Source organism: Hemiscyllium ocellatum, chromosome 37 (assembly GCF_020745735.1).
Source record: "Hemiscyllium ocellatum isolate sHemOce1 chromosome 37, sHemOce1.pat.X.cur, whole genome shotgun sequence".
Taxonomy (NCBI): domain Eukaryota; kingdom Metazoa; phylum Chordata; class Chondrichthyes; order Orectolobiformes; family Hemiscylliidae; genus Hemiscyllium; species Hemiscyllium ocellatum.
This window is the reverse complement of record NC_083437.1, coordinates 45,623,417-45,641,965: the sequence shown is the minus strand read 5'-3', so window position 1 is coordinate 45,641,965 and position 18,549 is coordinate 45,623,417. Positions and strand designations below refer to the sequence as shown.

The window sequence follows — 18,549 nt, the reverse complement described above, 5'->3', positions numbered from 1 at the left end:
AGCAGGCAGCTGAAGTGACCATGTATCCGCTCTGAGCTCCATGACTGGAATTTTCAGCATCTAATTTGTTCATGAGCGGGTGGTACAATAGAAAGCTGCATATTAATGAGGCAACATGTGCAGTTAATGACGCCCCGCTGCTCAGAGAGGATCTTGACACCAGGAACATAGCTAAAGATGCGTCAGGTTGACTCTTCCCCGGGATAGAACTCACTAAACTTCTCCTATGATTCTGCCACATTTCTCCCAAGCCCCACGTCATTCAGGCCCTGTAGGATTTTGCCCATCAGTGTGCAGTGTGCTGCTGCCCTGAGGATGTAGAAAGGTTCAGAATCCATTTCACAGTGAACTAAAACTCCCAACAACCTCTTACCCCTCTGTGGGGTGGCATCTTCTGCCAAGCACCAAAATGGTGTCGCAATGGAAAATGTTTGGAAAATGCTGATTTAATTGAATAATTCAAAGGGCTTAAAGTTTTGAAGTCTTTGAAAAAAATCATTCAAAGTATGGCAATAGTGAGAAGGTAATTTCAACTCTTTGAGGATGAAGTAAGAGCAGAGCTAACCTGTGAGCTCTGCACAAACCATGTGGACAGTCATTACCAGATGGTGGATCAGACTATGATTTGAAATGCTGCATTGCTGAATCGTTTTAGCATTCATTCATGGGCTGTGGGTATCCCTGTCTCAGCCAAAGTGTGAATGGTTTGAGAGGCCATTTTAGAGAGAAGTTAAGGGTCAACCATATTGCTGAGGGTCTGGAGTTCAGTTCCTCACACCAGTCCATGTTCCCTGTTCATACAAACACACGAAAGATGGCACTCAACCACAAGTGGCTCTCATTGACTGTGGGAATGGGCTTTAGTTTGAATCTGTACACCAACAGAATCCAGCTCCTTTACCTTATCTAATATTATAGGTGGCTTGGTGGTTAGCATTGCTGCCTCACAGTGCCAGGAACCCGGTTCAATTTCTGCCTCGGGCAACTTCCTGCGTGGAGTTTGCACATTCTCCCCCTGGCTGCGTGGATTTCCTCCGGGTGCTCCGGTTTCCTCCCACTGTCCAAAGATGTGCAGATTAAGTGAATTGGCCATTCTAAATTGCCCGTAGTGTTAGGTGGATTGGTCAGGGGTAAATGTAGGGGAATGGTTCTGGGTGAGTTGTTCTTCGGAGGGTCGGTGTGGGTTTGTTGGGCCGAAGGGCCTGTTTCCACACTGTAGGGAATCTAATCATAATTAATCTGTCATTTTAACTATGAGCTAATATCAGCAAAAAAAAAATGTGATTGAATATATGATTTTGATAAACCCAGCTTTGATACAAAATGTGACAAATATGTAAATGTCAAAATCATAAAAAACACAAGTTTATAGCTATTTTATTGTCAGCAAAATGAAAACCAATTAGCTAGCTTTGGAGTTAATGATGAATTAAAGGATTATAGACATAATTTCATAAGGAGAATTCTATAAAAACTCAATCTTTCATCTTATTTCAATAAGTTCTGTGTGTTCTAAGTTATTGAAATGTAAAATCCTTTTCGGATGATGAAAACATTCAGAATGATGTGTTAACTTATGTTTGCCATATGTGCTTTGAATGCAACTTCAAGTTATAAAAGCCATTTAAATGCCACAGGGGAGTGGAATGAATTGGCAACCTCTATCAAGGTGTCAGCATAGGAATGATGGGTTAAATGGCCTCCTCCTGCGCCGCTCCATACTATGATTCTACAAATTCCATGCAAACCAATTTTCTTTCTCTTCTTTGCTTAAAATATATTCAGTCATTCTGCACATTTTAACATGGAATAAAACAGTGAGGAAGTTAACAGATGAATAATCTTAACTACATATGAAATAATAGACAGCTTTATGATTGTTTGATGGTTCTGATAATCCAGCTACGAAACTTTGCCACAGCTGTGTATACTCCAGGAAACCTTCTATCGCCGCACAGCTTGCCCCAAGACACTATGCCATACACTCTGCCCTTGCAAATCAGCGGGCCACCTGAATCTCCCTGAGAAAAAAATCAAATATTGAAAATCAGTTAATGGCACATAATGTAGGAAAGTCTTCCCAAAATAACCATAGTTACACCCTCTTTTAATAACAGAAACCATTTCCATTGTAAGCACAACTTAATCAATACTAAGTGCAATAACAAATGCATTTTTTTGCTCTAAATAATTTTTACAGTACATCGATGAATCAGATTACTGTTTACTTATTCCAAGTCCATAGATTTTGACATTTGAATCCAATAGAATGAAAAACAGAAATGAATTATTATTTGAAAGGTTAAAGTCTAAACTGCACCTAACCCAACAAAACAACTCTTCACAGAACGTTAACTTAAACAAATCATATTTCTATCAGAGAAACCACAGAGCTTAGCTTCAGGGATTAATTGGCTGCTATTCTATCTCACAGTCAATGAAATAGTGGAAGAGGAGAACAATTTTCTGATATCAAGTATTTGTTTCACTGCATATGCTTACAAACATCATCTGCAGATCAAAACTAGCATAACATTGAGAAATATCAATCTTGTGTTTTGAATTTAATGAACAATGGACGTTAATCTTTTATGGATGCAAATGTGGAAAATAAATTACTATTTCTATAATGGCTAACGATGCAGGGGTGGGGGAACAAGCTTTTAAACTGTGTTTTCATTGGCTGAAATCTAAGGCTGTTAATTAACCAATCTAAAACTAAGGATGCAAGTGCTTGATGTTTATGTCATGGGTAAATCTTTGCTGCAGTTTATCATCCTCATGTCTAGTTCATTGGCTCGCCATTATTGTGTATCTTATACTGAAAGCTAGTGAGTAATTGGCGATGGCTCCAGTGTAATGTCAAGCCTTAGCAATTAGACGCATCAACAACATTTTACAATGAAAATTCCTAATCAAATATCAAAAAATGTTATAAAATCCTTCATCAACATTATTGAAACAAAATACTAATCCCTGTTCCCCTGGCTGAGGCTGTGAGTGGGTCAAACAAGTTAGGAAGCGATCAGGCAAAATATGGCCTGGATTCAGTTAGCTCTCCTTGTGATTTTCTTGAACAATATTGTCACAATTTTCCAACCAAACTGGAAAATAGAAAGGAGGGGGGAATTCATAAAAATCACAGTCACCGGAGTGAATTGTCGGAGCAACGGCTGACTATCACCCAGATTCTGATGGACTTCATTCGAGCACCTGAAGAAAAATGGCTCGTGAGATTATTGGATGAGTCAGCTTTGATTTTCTAAAGCCTCCTTGATTCAGGGATGGACCCATTAGATCAGAGGATAGGATTTGTGGGCGGCACGGTGGCACAGTGGGCGGCACGGTGGCACAGTGGTTAGCACTGCTGCCTCACAGCACCTGAGACCCGGGTTCAATTCCCGACTCAGGCGACTGACTGTGTGGAGTTTGCACGTTCTCCCCGTGTCTGCGTGGGTTTCCTCCGGGTGCTCCGGTTTCCTCCCACAGTCCAAAGATGTGCGGGTCAGGTGAATTGGCCATGCTAAATTGCCCGTAGTGTTAGGTAAGGGGTAAATGTAGGGGTATGGGTGGGTTTCGCTTCGGCGGGTCGGTGTGGACTTGTTGGGCCGAAGGGCCTGTTTCCACACTGTAAGTCTAATCTAATCTAATCTAATCAAATGTAATTCCTTTGCTCTAAAAGGAAGGGAGACCGAAACTGCCAGCTAGTTAGTTAACATCTATCCAATTCATTATTAAAAGTTATTATTAAATAAATTATAGTAGAGCACTTGCATAAGTTCAATGTGATCAGGTAGAATCAATATGATTTTGTGAAAAGAAAATCATGTTTGACCAACCTATTGGAGTCTTTTGAGGAGGTGTAAATACTATAGGTAAAGGGGAACCAGGGGACATCATACAGCCAAAGAGTCAGAGCTTCTTAGCTTTCCAGAAGGCTTTTGTAAAGGTTATTGCAGAAAATAAAAGCTCACGATGCGGGGTGTAGCATATTGACATGGATAGAAAACTGGCTTGCTAACAGCCATCTCTTGTTGGAAAGATGTAACAAGTAGTATGCCATGGCATTGAGAAAATGTGCAATTGTCCATTTTGGCCAGAAGAATACAAAAGAAGTATATTATCTAAATGGTGAGAAATTTCAGAGCTCTGAGATGCAGAGAGATCTAGGTGTCCTTGTGTATGGATCACAAAATGTTAGTGAGTAGGTGCAGCAAGTAACTGGGAAAGCTAAAAGAATTTGATCACAATGTGAGGAAATCAAATAGTAGGCAAGTTATGTTTCAATAATACAATGAGACTGCATCTGGAGTACTATATACAGGATTAATCACCTTTTTTAAGAAAGGACAGAAACACACTGGTAGAAGAACAGAGAAGGTTTACTGGGATAATGCCGAAAAAGAGAGGATGTCCTATGAGGAAAAGGTGGTCAGGCTGGGGTTGTATTCATTGGAGGTTAGAAGTATAAGAGGTGACTTTAATGAAACATAAGAGCTACGGAAGTATCATGACTGGGTAGTATCATGACTGGGTAGATGTGAAGAGGATGTTGCCCCTTCTCTGAGAAACCAGAATTAGGAATCACCATTTTTAAAGACAGATGAATGATGGGTTTTTTCCCTTTGAGGATCATGATTCTTTGGAATGTTCATCCTGAAAAGGTGATGGAAGCAGAGTCCTTGAATATCCGTAACAGAGGTAGGAGATAAAAGGAAATCAGGGATAGGCAGAAATATGGATTTGAGGTTACAGTCAGAGCAGTTGTAATCTTATTGAGTGTGGTGAAGGCTCAAGGGGCTGAATGTCCTCCTCCTGCTCTGACTTCATATGTTCAAATGTAACCATGAGTGATATTAACAGGCCATGAGTCAGTCTACTGTTAATGCCAACTCAGAAACTTAAGACTTTGATGTCCATTGATGGACAGCTTTCTGCCAGTGTATAGTTTTATTGTGAATGAACACTTTCATCACTTTGGGTCTGGGCTGGGTTCAAATCCATGTGTCTCAGCTGGTGGATTAGTGTTCTGACACACTATATCACTCAGCTATGTCCATGTACCAATCTTAATTTAGAAAACACTCTAAACTTTGTCAGGCTTATGGTCTTACGTTGATTACAGTTCACAGTAGAAGGTACGAGTATTCTACATTTTAACCATGCCTTAATGTTGGGTGAAGCATCAGTACCTGGCATGAATCTTTTCCTCCAGTTGTGAATCCAGCACAGATCATGTTTGTGGTGATGTTTCCATTGTAAGAGTCTGTGTGATTACACTTTGCATTAGATACAATGGGCACTTGAACTGCCCTCAAAATCCTTGGAATGAACTTTCCACTTGCAGTGACAAAGCCCCACCCAGACACTCGGCATAATGTGTCTGCAGTTAATGATGATTTTTGGCGAGGCAGAGGTACAATCCCAACAAAATAGTTCAGATTTGCAGGTCGTGAAAGCTGTTTAAGAGACATTTAAGGGACATTGGTCAGAAAGAAACATCAAAAGCCCAGAATATTTTAATTCTAAGTAACTTTAATATAATCCAGTCTGTCTACATAAAAGAGATGACATTTCAGAAATGATGGAACTAACTCAAAAACCAATAACAGTATAAGGACATACAATATCATGATTATTGCCAGAAAGTGTAAAGGCATTAAAGTAACCCACAACTCAATAATGGTCCAGTGGAATTGAACCATCACCAGTTTCTGGATTTCTCACTTGTCAACTGATGCTTTTGTTCTTGTTTTTGCTCCATGTGCTCCAGTGGGAGCAGGGATAGAGATCCACATGGACCCACATGAATCCACATGGACCCGCTTCCTTTCGGAACCTTTCACCAAGACGCACTCTGCATCTAGAAGCTGAGCCAAGAAGAGTCATCAAGATATTGTCCGTAGAGGTAACATCATTGCCAAGCTCTATCCAATTTCCACATTATCCAGGACTGATAATTTTTATCTAAAGAACTTACTCAACAAACCATTGAGGGAGCTCAATGAATAAATGTTAACATCACAACCTACCAATCTAAAATTAACCTCAGACAGTTTTTAATAGCTGGCAGCTGCACAGAAGAGTCAGAACCTTCAAGAAAAATGTGGCGAGCAAATCTTTCCCCTGTGCTTTCCTAATACACCACACCACAATTTACAACAAAACAAACAGCATTATTAGCTTTCAACAGGATTGACAAAAGGTCACAGATCTGCTTTTTACTTCCATAGCTGCTGCCTGACCTGCTGAGGATTTCCAGCATTTCCTGTTTCTATTTCCAATTTCCAGCATCTGCAGTATTTTGCTTTTGCATTATTAGAACTTGATGAGGGTGCTATCCAGATTAAAATACCTCCTGGCTCCTTCTCCAAGCAATGAAAATTTTCCAAGCCCTCGTTCATGGGAGAGTTACCTAGCATCTCCCAGATTATTAGGACATTTTAACTTGAGAATGCGGAAAAAAACACCATCTTTAATGAGCCAGGTAAGCTGTGTCTGACACAAGTGTTAATGTATTGGCCCTCCAGGTGGCAGCTTGCATAATCATTCAACCAGAGGGTTTTTTTTAATTACTGTCATTCTTTTGTCTGATTTCTTGGACCACCAGCCAATGAGCTATTATATTCATATTTGTCAAACAGTGTCCTCTTTTTGGCTGCCTTAAGGTAAATAGCTACCATCATCTCAAAACGGTGCCATCCAGGGAGGTGGTTGCATACATTGTGAGGAGCACCTCTACAGAAGAAGTAACAGCCGGTCAGTAAAAGTATACTTTATGGGTTTTTTAAAAAAGTTTTAATTGGAAAATCTAATGTAGCAGTTCCTTGCAAACTCCTATGTGTCTTGTGTATTCTTCAAGGGAGGACTTTCAGGTCCAGATTAATAACCAATGTAGATTTATTCAAAAAGAAAATAAACACATTGTGGATGCATCATGTGAGTGTTCAGATTTTCATTCGATGGTGTTCAAATGAGATTATTCATTTTATTGTTAAAGAATAAAGTCTACAACAAATGACTACATTGTTAAGTTACGGAAAAAACTGCATTGGAACAAAGAGATGTTCCTGGTTTCTCCTTCAGCCCTGGTTTTGGGAGTTGTCACTGACTGCCAAAAGGAGAGATTTACAGATATGGTAATGTTCTTTTAAGTTAAACAACAAAACCAAGGTTGTACAGAAAATCAGGAGAAAACCTTTCTGAAAAGGTTATTTTATTGGGGAGAATGTGTTCTGTGGTTTCAGGGATTGATTACAATGTAAGTAGGTCAATAGAACTGGATACCCATCCCTTCATTTTCCTGTTATAGTGGCAGTTTTGCAAGCCCAGTTTCGATATAAATTAAATGATTGTTTAGGTTTGTGTTCACTCATTTATCCAACTGCAAAAGGAATTGAAGAGCCCTTCATGGGAAAACTAGATTTGTAGACAAGTAAACAATATGCACTATTAAGGAAAAAGAAATTAGTATTGATTTTGACATTAGTATTTATTGTTCTGGCAGATACATAATTACAAGTAAGAAGTTATATCTTTGAAAAGTTCTCGGTATTGCAGAAGAGGTGAAGATACTTCAGAGTTTACTATTTACCGAGGCTCAATACTTACTGATATCTAGGGTTAACATTTACCTTAATCAACATGATGTCTGAATCTTTTCTCTTTGAGTCATATTGAGGATGGGGTATGATCTTTGATGGACGAAACAGTTGTTCAGTACCTTCATACCTAGTTAATGAGTGGTCCCCTGCTATGATTTGTATTGGTTCAGCACCACTGTAATGAAGCAGGAATACACAGTTCAGAGATTGTGCATCAATGTGTTCTCCTTTATTATGTTAAATGGCATATTTTATATTCAGAATTCCACTAACCCATAATTGCAGTGCGCAGCAGTCAAAACCCATCTCCGGTGGATCAGGGACCCCCCACAGTAATGGGTTCCCCCTGGTCTCCTCAAAGAAACCTGGTATTTGATGGAATGAGGTAACACTGAATAACCACCAACAATCCGCGACCAGCCTTGGGAAAAATTAAAATAAACAATCAAGTTTTATCATTTTAGTCCAGCAGGGCCCAAGCAGATATGTTTAATCTACCAATCCCATTACAATCGAACATTGCCAGCTATAAGATGAACATTTATGTCATGTATTATTCGTTCAGAATTGGACTTGTTTTGCTGTCAAAAATAAATAATAATTGGGCTGTGTGTAGGTGACAACCTTCACAGTTCTCTAGAGTTGATATGACACATCTTAAGTTTCAGGAAATAAAATGACACAAAAAATTCAGGTTAATAGCTTCTGCTTTCAAAGCAATCCCAATTGAAGATAGAAAGTAAACAGCAATCAAGTCTCAGACATGACTTAAAATCAGGAAAGTTCAAAGTTAATGTGCAAGCACTTACCAAATGCTCCAGGCAGTTTTGGGAAGAACAGCAACAAGATGTAAATATGGGAGACATTCATTTTTATGGATATAGAAGGATCAAACTCCCACCAGCAGAGTAAAACTGTGCTCACTGACTGGGAAAAGCAAAGAAATGTTAGCTTAGTAAGTGTTCTTTTATTCTGAGTTTCCCCCGGCAGGTTCCTTTGTAACACTAGATATTGTAATTGGGTTTAAATGGGAATCTGTAAAACTGCAATCAAGCATTAACAACATGTATCAGATTTAACTGTAACTCTCTGCTTGAGGTGAAATAAATAATGTTTTGACTCACTTCAGCATAGTAAACGCTAGTTCATTTTGGCCACAACCTGTCTATTTCAGCATGTTAAATGTTTAAAGTAATCTTTCATGCTTCTAAACTTTACTAGATAAGGATATCTACTGTTGAAAGAATGGCTTTGCTTACAGGAAAAATACAAACTTTCATAGAGTCATTCAGTACAGAAACAGACCCTTCAATCCAACTCATCCATGCCAACCAGATATCCCAATCCAACCTAGTTCTATTTGCCAGCATTTGACCCACAGTTAATGACTGTTTCAATTGGCTCAAAAGGATATCAATCGAAGGTTAAGAAGTGTTTTGCTTTTGAGCTATATTTGTCTGATAATACTGAATAAATCAAGTTTTAAGAACTTTCCTGTGGTGCGAGAAAACAGATGCTTTTTAGCAAGTTCATTTAAACAAAAATAATCAATTGCAAATTTCACAATTTCCTGCTGTTCACATTCGATAATGAATCCCACTTCTCAACTAATGTGGTTCAGAAAATTACACAACCCAGGAAATAGTCCATTTGAGCTAATGCCAGAAATCACTATGGCTACAAGCTTCCCCAGTTGTAATGCAAATTTAGTTTATTTTAAGCTGTTCAGTTATTACTAAGTTCAGGAAAGTAGGATAAAACAGCACAGAAAAGGTCATCTCTGCAAAACTGAAATTTGGGAGAAATGCACTCTTTGCAAAATGTTGACTTGATGCAGGAAGTTATGATCAGACCAATTGAGGTCAAGGTGCAGAAGGTGCCCAATTCAACTTTGAGCGACTCAGGCGACTGACTGTGTGGAGTTTGCACGTTCTCCCCGTGTCTGCGTGGGTTTCCTCCGGGTGCTCCGGTTTCCTCCCACAGTCCAAAGATGTGCGGGTCAGGTGAATTGGCCAAGCTAAATTGCCCGTAGTGTTAGGTAAGGGGTAAATGTAGGGGTATGGGTGGGTTGCGCTTCGGTGGGTCGGTGTGGACTTGTTGGGCCGAAGGGCCTGTTTCCACACTGTAAGTCTAATCTAATCTAATCTAAATGAGCTGATATTTTAACGAATATGCTCATAGCTACCAAGGGAATTTAGTCTCACAAATGAGTTGGACTGCACCTGTGTATGAGAGAGCAAATCAGGGAAAGAGAGAGAGAGAAAAGCACTGATATCAGCAGCCAAATTAGGTCTCAAGATCTCAAGGTAGATTGTAAGTGAAGTGTCTTGTTTAGTGAATGTTGCCATTAATAAAGACCAGTCAATGTCACAGCCAGATTGAGGAAGTGCCTGAGTTCGACAATTGAGGATAATCCTGGTTTGACCCTCTGTGTTGGTTAACAAGAGTTTTAACATTCAGGGCATCCCAAAATTAATGTTTCACAGACAGAGGGTCAGTGCTGAGAGAGCACCTCACTGTTGGAGGGTCAGTGCTGAGGGAGCACCTCACTGTTGGAGGGTCAGTGCTGAGGGAGCACTGCATTGTCAGAGGGTCAGTGCTGAGGGAGCACTGCACTGTCAGAGGGTCAGTGCTGAGGGAGTGCCGCACTGTCAAAGGGTCAGTACTGAAAGAGTGCCACGTTGTTGGAGGGTCAGTACTGAAGGAACACAGCACTAACGGAGGGTCATTGCTGAGGGAGTACTGCACTGTTTGAGATGTCATCTTATGTGTGAAATGTAAAGATCTACCAGACACAAAGCCCTTCCAAAATTTAACCTTCTGACTTAGAAAGAGTGTAAAGTTCCTGAAAAGAGTGCTTTGGTTGTGAATTATAAAAAAATGATGCCTCTATAATTTTGGGGCTATTGACTTACTGCTATCATTACAGGGTAAAGGTAAACCTCAGGGATGATCAAATTTAAACTGATTATTAAACTTTTCATCAGTCTCTTGTATTATACAGAAACAAATAATGTGTATGAGCATTATATTTCAACATTTTGTCTAAGCTGTTTTCCAATGTAATCTTTCATGTGACGGAATATCACCATTAATTCCCCTTTCACAGAGAATGACCTTTACAGCACCTTTGGCTATTTTTAACCTATTTTCTTTAATATTCTCTCTCCTTTCCTGAGGGCAGTGAGTTATACTGAGATACAGCTCTCTGAAGTGCAGTAAATCTCTGTCACCTCGGTCACAAAGAGCAAAGAAAATTACAGCACAGGAACAGGCCCTTCGACCTTCCAAGCCTGTGCTACCCAGATTCTCTACCTAAACCTGTCACCCATTTTCTGAAGATCTGTATCTCTCTGCTCCCTGCCCACCTGTTGAGATACATCTTAAATGACGCTATTGTGCCTGCTTCTACCACCTCCATTGACAACGCATTCCAGGCACCCACCACCTTCTGCGTAAAGAACTTTCCATGTTTATTTCCCTGAAACTTGTCCCCTCTCACCTTGAACTTATGACCCCTAGTAATTGAGTCCCCCATTCTGAGGAAAAAATTTCTTGCTATCCACCCTATCTATAACTCTCATGATTTTGTAGGCCTCAATCAGGTCCCCTCCACCCCCAACCTTCATCTTTCTAATGCAAACAATCCTAACCTATTTAACCTCTCTTCATAACTAGTGCCCTCCATATCAGGCAACATCCTGGTGAGCCTCCTCTGCACTCTCTCCAAAGCATCCACATCCTTTTGGTAATGTGGTGACCAGAACTGTATGCAGTATTCCAAATATGGCCGAGACAATGTCTTATTCAACTGTACATGACTTGTCACCTCTTATACTCAATACTCCGTCCAATGAAGGAAAGCATGCCATATGCCTTCTTGACCACTCTACTGACCTGCATTGCCACCTTCAGGGAACAATAGACTTGAACACCCAGATCTCTCTGTACATCAATTCTCCCCAGGGCTTTTCCATTTACTGTATAGTTCACTCTAGATTGGATCTTCCAAAATGCATCAGCTCGCATTTGCCCAAATTGAACTCCATCTGCCATATCTCTGCCCAACTCTCCAATCTATCCATATTCTGCTTCATTCTCTGACAGTCCCTTCACTATCTGCTACTCCACCAATCTTCAGTGTCATCTGCAAACTTGCTACTCAGACCACCTATGTCTTCCTACAGGTCATTTATGTATATCACAAACAACAGAGGTCCCAGCACGGATCCCTGTGGAACACCACTGGTCACAGTTCCCCATTTGCCACAATTACTCTCTGTCTCCCGTTGCCCAGCCAATTCTTTATCCACTTAGCTAGTATACCCTGGACCCCATGCAACTTCACTTTCTTCATCAGCCTCCATCAACCTTATCAAATGCCTTACTGAAGTCCATGTCCTTTCCTCATCAATAAACTTTGTCACTTCTTCAAAGAATTCTATTAAGTTGCTAAGACATAACCTTCCCTTCATAAAACCATGTTCCCTATCACTGATAAGCCTATTTTCTTCCAAATGAGAATAGATCCTATCTCAAAAATTGCTAATAGATCTTATTCCTCGGTATCTTCTCCAGCAGCTTCCCTACCACTGACGTCAGGCTCACAAGTCTATAATTACCTGGATTATCCCTGCTATCCTTCTTAAATAAGGGGACAACATTAACTATGCTCCAGTCCTCCGGGAGCTTACCCATGTTTAAGGATTCAGCAAAGATATCTGTTAAGGCCCCAGTTATTTCCTCTCTTGCTTCCCTCAGTAACCTGGGATAGATTCCATCTGGGCCTGGGGACTTGTCCACCTTAATGCCTTTTAGAATACCGGACACTTCCTCCCTCTATATGCCAAACATCTCTCCCTAACCTCAACATTGGCCACGTCCCTCTCCTCGGTGAATACAGATGCAAAGTATGTGTTCAGAATCTCACACATAACTTCTTTCCTTTGTCCTTGAGTGGGCCAACCTCTTCTCTAGTTATCCTCCTGCACCTTACATATGAATAAAAGGCTTTGAGATTTTCCTTAACCCTGTTTGCTAAAGGTATCTCATGATCCCTTTTAGCCCTCTTAATTCCTTGTTTCAGATTGGTCCTCCATTCCCAATATTCTTCCCAAGCTTCATCTGTCTTCAGTTGTCTAGACCTTATGTACTCTTACTTTCTCCTCTTAGCTATTCTCACAACTTCACCTGTCATCCATGGTTTCCTAATCTTGCCATTTCTATCCATCATTTTCACAGGAGCATGTCTCTCCTGCACTCTCATCAATCTTCTCTTTAAAAACCTCTCACACATCAAATGTGGATTTACCTTCAAATAGCTGTTTCCAATCTACATTCCCCAGCTCCTACTGAATTTCGGTATAGTTGGCCTTCCCCCAATTTAGCGCTCTTCCTTTAGAACCATTCTTGTCTATGTCCATGAGTATTCTAATACCTTTGGAATTGTGATCACTATTCCCAAAGTAATCCCCTACTGAAACTTCAACCACCTGGCCGGACTCATTCCCCAACACCAGATCCAGTATAGCCCCTTCCCGAGTTGGACTATTTACATACTGCTCCAGAAAACCCTCCTGGATGCTCCTTACAAATTCTGCTCCATCTATATCTTGAACACTAAGTGAATCCCAGTCAATGTTGGGAAAATTAAAATCCCCCATCACCTGTTACCCCTACATCTTTCCATAATCTGTTGACATATTTGTGCCGCTATCTCACGCTCGCTGTTGGGAAGCCCATAGTACAGCCCCAACATTGTCATTGCACCCTTCCTATTTCTGAGCTGTGCTCATATTGCCTCAACCAAGTCTCAGTAATAGCAATAACATCATACTCCCAGGTATTAATCCAAGCCCTAAGTTCTTCTGCCTTACCTACTACACTTTTTGCATTAAAACAAATGCACCTCAAACCACCAATCCCTCTGCATTCATCTTCCACTTCCTACCTACTCTTCCCCTTACTCACGTTGACTTCATTATCTAGTTCCTTACAGGCTTTAGTTACTACATCCTTACTGTCCACTAACTTCCTCATTTGATTCACATCCCCCTGCCACATTAGTTTAAACCCTCCCCAACAGTATTAACAAAAGCACCCTTAGGACATTGGTTCCGGTCTGGCCAGGTGTAGATCATCCAATTTGTAACAGTTCCACCTCCGCCAGAACTGGTCCCAATGTCCCAAAGATCTGAACCCCTTCCTCCTGCATCATCTCTCAAGCCATGCATTTATCCTGCCTATTCTTTCAATTCTACTGTGTCTAGCACATGGCACTAGTAGCAATCCTGAGATGACTACCTTTGAGGTCCTATTTTTTAACTTGACTCCTAACTCCCTAAATTCTGCTTGTAGCGCATCATCCCGTTTTTTACCTATATCATTGGTGCCTATATGCACCACGATAACTGGCTGTTGACATTCTTATGCCTGAGACTGGGCAGTGAGTGTCAGTGAGATAGTGCACTCACAAAGGGCTCACCAGACAGCAACCAACAGGAAAAGCTTTGGCTGACTATCGACCCCTCCCTAGCTCAGGGCTACTGGAGGGAGACAAATGTGGCTCATTGATATTTTTGTCGCTTTACTGTCGAGTGATTGTTGGTAACTGCAGCTGCCAATGCCCAGGGAAGGAAGACGCATGTTCGCAGCAATTTGCCGGCTGATCTAAAATGTGCAGTCAGGTCAGAATTACGGCAAGTGGCTGACAATGGCCTAGATTCTGTAACCAGGCAGTTAAAGTAACTTTGTCAAAAGACAACTCATTTGACTAATCCTCTCCTGCTCTTGCATTGTTGAATGACTTGCTGAGAAACCAGTCCTATTTTGTGTGTTCATCAATGTTTCTCTCTTTCTAAAACTTGACCCTTTTTTTTCAAAACGTAATCAACCTGTATTCTTCTGGGATGCTGTGGTCAATGACAATCAAATATGATTAATGAAAGAGGTCAAGATAATGATACACTGTGATGACATTTTATTCAGCTTTGTCAGTGAAATAATTAAATATTGTACTAAAATATATCTTAGTTTCTGAGTTAGAAATGTAGAAACTGACGTATTGCTATATGTGAACCAATAAACATTGGCCACGTTGTCAGACTTCCTGTCAAATCTCCATTGAGTTTGAAATTCCTTCATGCATTTTTAATCCTTCAGGTTTTTGCTGTGTGTTATGGTTGAAATTGTCTTGTAAATCAAAATCTCAAGCAACAATAATTTGTTACAGTAAAAATTATGCATTTGTCACTGTTTTGTCACAATCTGCTCTGTGGCTTATTTTTCCAGAAATAATAAAATGGAGTTGGATTTCTCCCTTAACACTTGATGATAAAAGACGTAACTCTAGAATTAGTTCAGAAAATTCTATATGTACGAAGGACCAATTGTACTCCTTTTGCCCTCAGGCATGCTCATGAGAATATCTACAATAGGATTACTTTGGTAATGCTTCAGTGTAATATTACGGGCATATATAATGAAAAGAATTATGGAACTTGTCAGTTTTAGTTTAAACTAACAATCAAAGCAGATGAAAGGGTGAAGATTGTGGGGTTATATGTTATTCATCCTTTCCTGAAGGTATGTATAGCTCATAACAAACATAAAAGTAATCGAAACTTTTTTAAAAATCTAAACTTTGTTGACATAAAGGTTAATTTAATATAATTTAATAATACACTAATATGTCTGCTCACAGAAAGGAAATTTAATGTAAGCCAAATCTGATTTGTTATTCATTTCCAATTTGTTTTCTCAGGAAAGGTGGGATCTTATTGGGTACTTAATATTCAGAAATTAAATGACTCTTATGTTTCTTGTTGGATAGAAAGTGAAGATTTTAAAATTGTTTGGGGATATAGAGGGATTTTATTTTTATTTAATGTTTCATGAATCCATTGTTATTTAATGTACCATTTTTTTCTCTCCCCTCCCCTCAGGAAGGTGGTAATGTTTCGCTGCTGTACAGGTTTGCGGGCACTCTGTAACCTTCTGAACTTTTTCCAAGGTACTGCTGTCCACATGTCTCTCAGTGAGTTAGGCAAATTATTCCATCATGTGGTGAAGATACCTACATTCCCAGTAAAAGCTACTGCATAGAGAACAGCAAACTGGACAACTTCTATTCTCTTTCCCCCATCTTATTCCAATTAAAATAATTCTGCTGCCTCACCAAACTTACCTTAAACAACAACTGATTGGTCTGTATGACTCAACTCACCTCAGGGAAACTCAGTTAGCTATTGGTGAATCTAGTTGAGTTTTAGTTAATGAATGTGAGCAATTAAATGTTTCTGTTTTGTGTGTGTCACAGATATTACAGAATGACAACCCTTCTATATCTGAAGCTGTTGGTGTTATTGAGCATTGCACAAGGTAAGGTGAGAGTCAGCTCATGATAGTTATGATATGAATAACACTTTGGACTTAGTAAAAACTATAGAGTAAAACTCATAATGGGTTTCATAAAAATTGAATGGTTTTGCCTTTTGCTACTGAATTCATTGAAATTGTATTTTACTTCAATGATTGTTTCTTCATTTGATCTTTGAAATGAAAATTTTATTTTATATACAATAATATTTCAGAGATTAGAATTTTAAAATAGAGGCAGACAGATCTAGTAAATTCTGTGAAGAATTCTTTAAGCTCAGAATGTAAATTTGGGAAGGTGACCTTGATGCAGCAATTCCAAAAATGCTTGTGTTTGCAGGAGAGTGCCTGGAAAAACCTCTGAAATATTAAAGGATAAAATGCTTATAATGTTGGAGTCATGACAAGCTGGGTAAACCCATTAAGGCAATTAGTTGGCTTGAAATTCTAAACAGAAGATTCAAAGTATTAGCTCAGAAGAATCAGGAGTTGAGTTCAGAAGCAAGTTTTAGTTTTCAGGAGTAGCAAGATTTTCAGTCTGAACATGTCACTTCAGAAGTGTTTCTGGTTTGTTGAGCTTCAAGCGACAGAGTTTTGATAGAAATTGTCAAGTTGCTAGGATTGAGAAAGTTAAGGCCATCAGGATTGTGACAGTTTCATGCCAATGGATTCGGAAAGGAATCATAAAATCAAAGTTTCAACAGTCAAGCGAAAGAGACTGGAAAACCTAAGTTAAATAAAAATGTGAAAACTGAGCTATAAGTAATATTTCTCTGGGACTGAGTCTCTGCAACAGATGTTGGAGAAATAGGTTGAAATTTTCTTTTGATGTTTGTGTTAAGATCTTTCTAGCTGCAGAAATCACTGTCATGCATGGACTGTGGAGGACCATGAACAGAAAAAAGAATTTGAGGGACGATTGCTAACCACGAAAGTAACCAAATGCAATAATTACCGTCACAGAGTAGCGAGTCATTACAAATATAATCTATCAAGCCAGATTTCATTCCTCTTTGTGATTTGTCTGGTATTTGTTGGGACCAGAGAAAAACTTCCTGTTAAAGGTGCTGGTGCCCATCAGAACATGTATCTGAGAGCAACATGCCAGATCCCCCTCCTCCCCAACTGCCCATTCTTCATCTACTTACAACTCAGTAATAAGGTTGTGCAGTCTGACCTCAGACCCCAGCACAACCAACAATCCCGTGTCAAACAATGTTCATCAGCTGCCATAGATAGATGTGAGTTGACTGAGGTTGGTGGGATGCATTGTTTCCGTTCTAGTTCACTCCCACAGCGATCATGGCATCTTCATGTTTGTTAGGTTGGTGAAATCATCAATGATATAGGACTCAGACAGTGTCAGCATCAGTGAACATGCTTTTAAAAAGTCACTTCTTTGTGAAAAACAAACTTCCTCAAATAAAGGTGCAAAAATGATTGACAAATAGTTTGGATAAGGCAAGTGCATGTAGCCACTCCCTAAGAAATTAACATACTCACAGGTATATAAGTGTGAGGAGAATTTTTTTAAAAATGAGAAATCTGCAAAGTTCTAATTTGAAATTGTGTGGCCAAATAATATTTAAACTCGTGAAGAAAAGAGATGTCATGTGATTGCCCAAAATTTTGTTTTGATTCCAAAGTTATTCTGTGCACACACTGACTGCTGGCACAGGGATGTATCTGGCTGAATTCCCTTTGCTATAGATGGTGGAGTAGATTCCAAGGAATCCTTTCCAGGAATCCTCCATGACTGGCTAAAATGACTCACTGGTTGTTTTTACACAAGAAATTACAAAGAAAGCAAGTGGAAGCAATGGGTGTTACACTCAGCAGGTCTCAAATATTCTCCAAAAAACTGCAATTGGCTAATTCCTCCCACAATTGGGCCATGTGTTCTGCCTCTGAGAGTTGTCCAGATTGTGTGACTCCATCCGAGCTCCCCATTCCTTACAGATGCAACAATGTTGAGGGTGTAAGGGGAGAGTTGGCTGTGCTGGATTGGAGATATATTGAAATATTTGATGGTAGTCAGACAATAATTAGCATTTTAAGAACAACAACAAAATCTACAACAAATGTACATTCCTCTAAAGCCCAGACAGACAAAGGGAAAGATGAATTAACTGCTGTTAAGAAAAAAGTTAAAGATTGTAATAGATCAAAGGAATTATCTTCTAAGGATACTAGAAATAGGAGGATTTGGAGCAAATTAGAACCAAGCAAAAGTTGACCATAAAACTTATGAAGAAAGAGAAATGAGAATATGAATTTGAAATAGAAAAGATTGGCAAGCACAATGTGTATCCATTACATATCGGAGCAGGAGAGCTCAGACTGGAGAAGCTCATAGAAGAAGGTACAGAAAAGCTCCTAGAAAAACTAAAGAGGTGATCTAAAGAGGGGAGATGAGAAAACTGGTGAAGTCAACGTTGATGCTGTATGTTTGGAAGGTCCCAAGGTAGAAGATGAGGTGATCTTCCTCCAAGCGTTGGATGGTTAGGATTTGGCAGTGGAGGAGGCCCAGGACTTGCATGTTCTTAACGGAGTGGGAGGGGGAGTCGAA

General features: G+C 39.7%; 1 protein-coding gene across 1 annotated transcript; it reads right to left on the bottom strand.

Annotated features, from left to right (window-relative positions):
* Positions 1-1,871: 1,871 nt before the first annotated feature.
* Positions 1,872-8,474, bottom strand: zmp:0000001088 (trypsin). The gene is made up of 5 exons (XM_060852283.1): positions 8,414-8,474; positions 7,878-8,025; positions 7,635-7,779; positions 5,193-5,459; positions 1,872-2,021 (listed from the first exon to the last, which is right to left on the bottom strand). Exons 1-5 carry the CDS (start codon positions 8,472-8,474, stop codon positions 1,872-1,874), a joined length of 771 nt encoding a protein of 256 aa, XP_060708266.1.
* Positions 8,475-18,549: the final 10,075 nt, after the last annotated feature.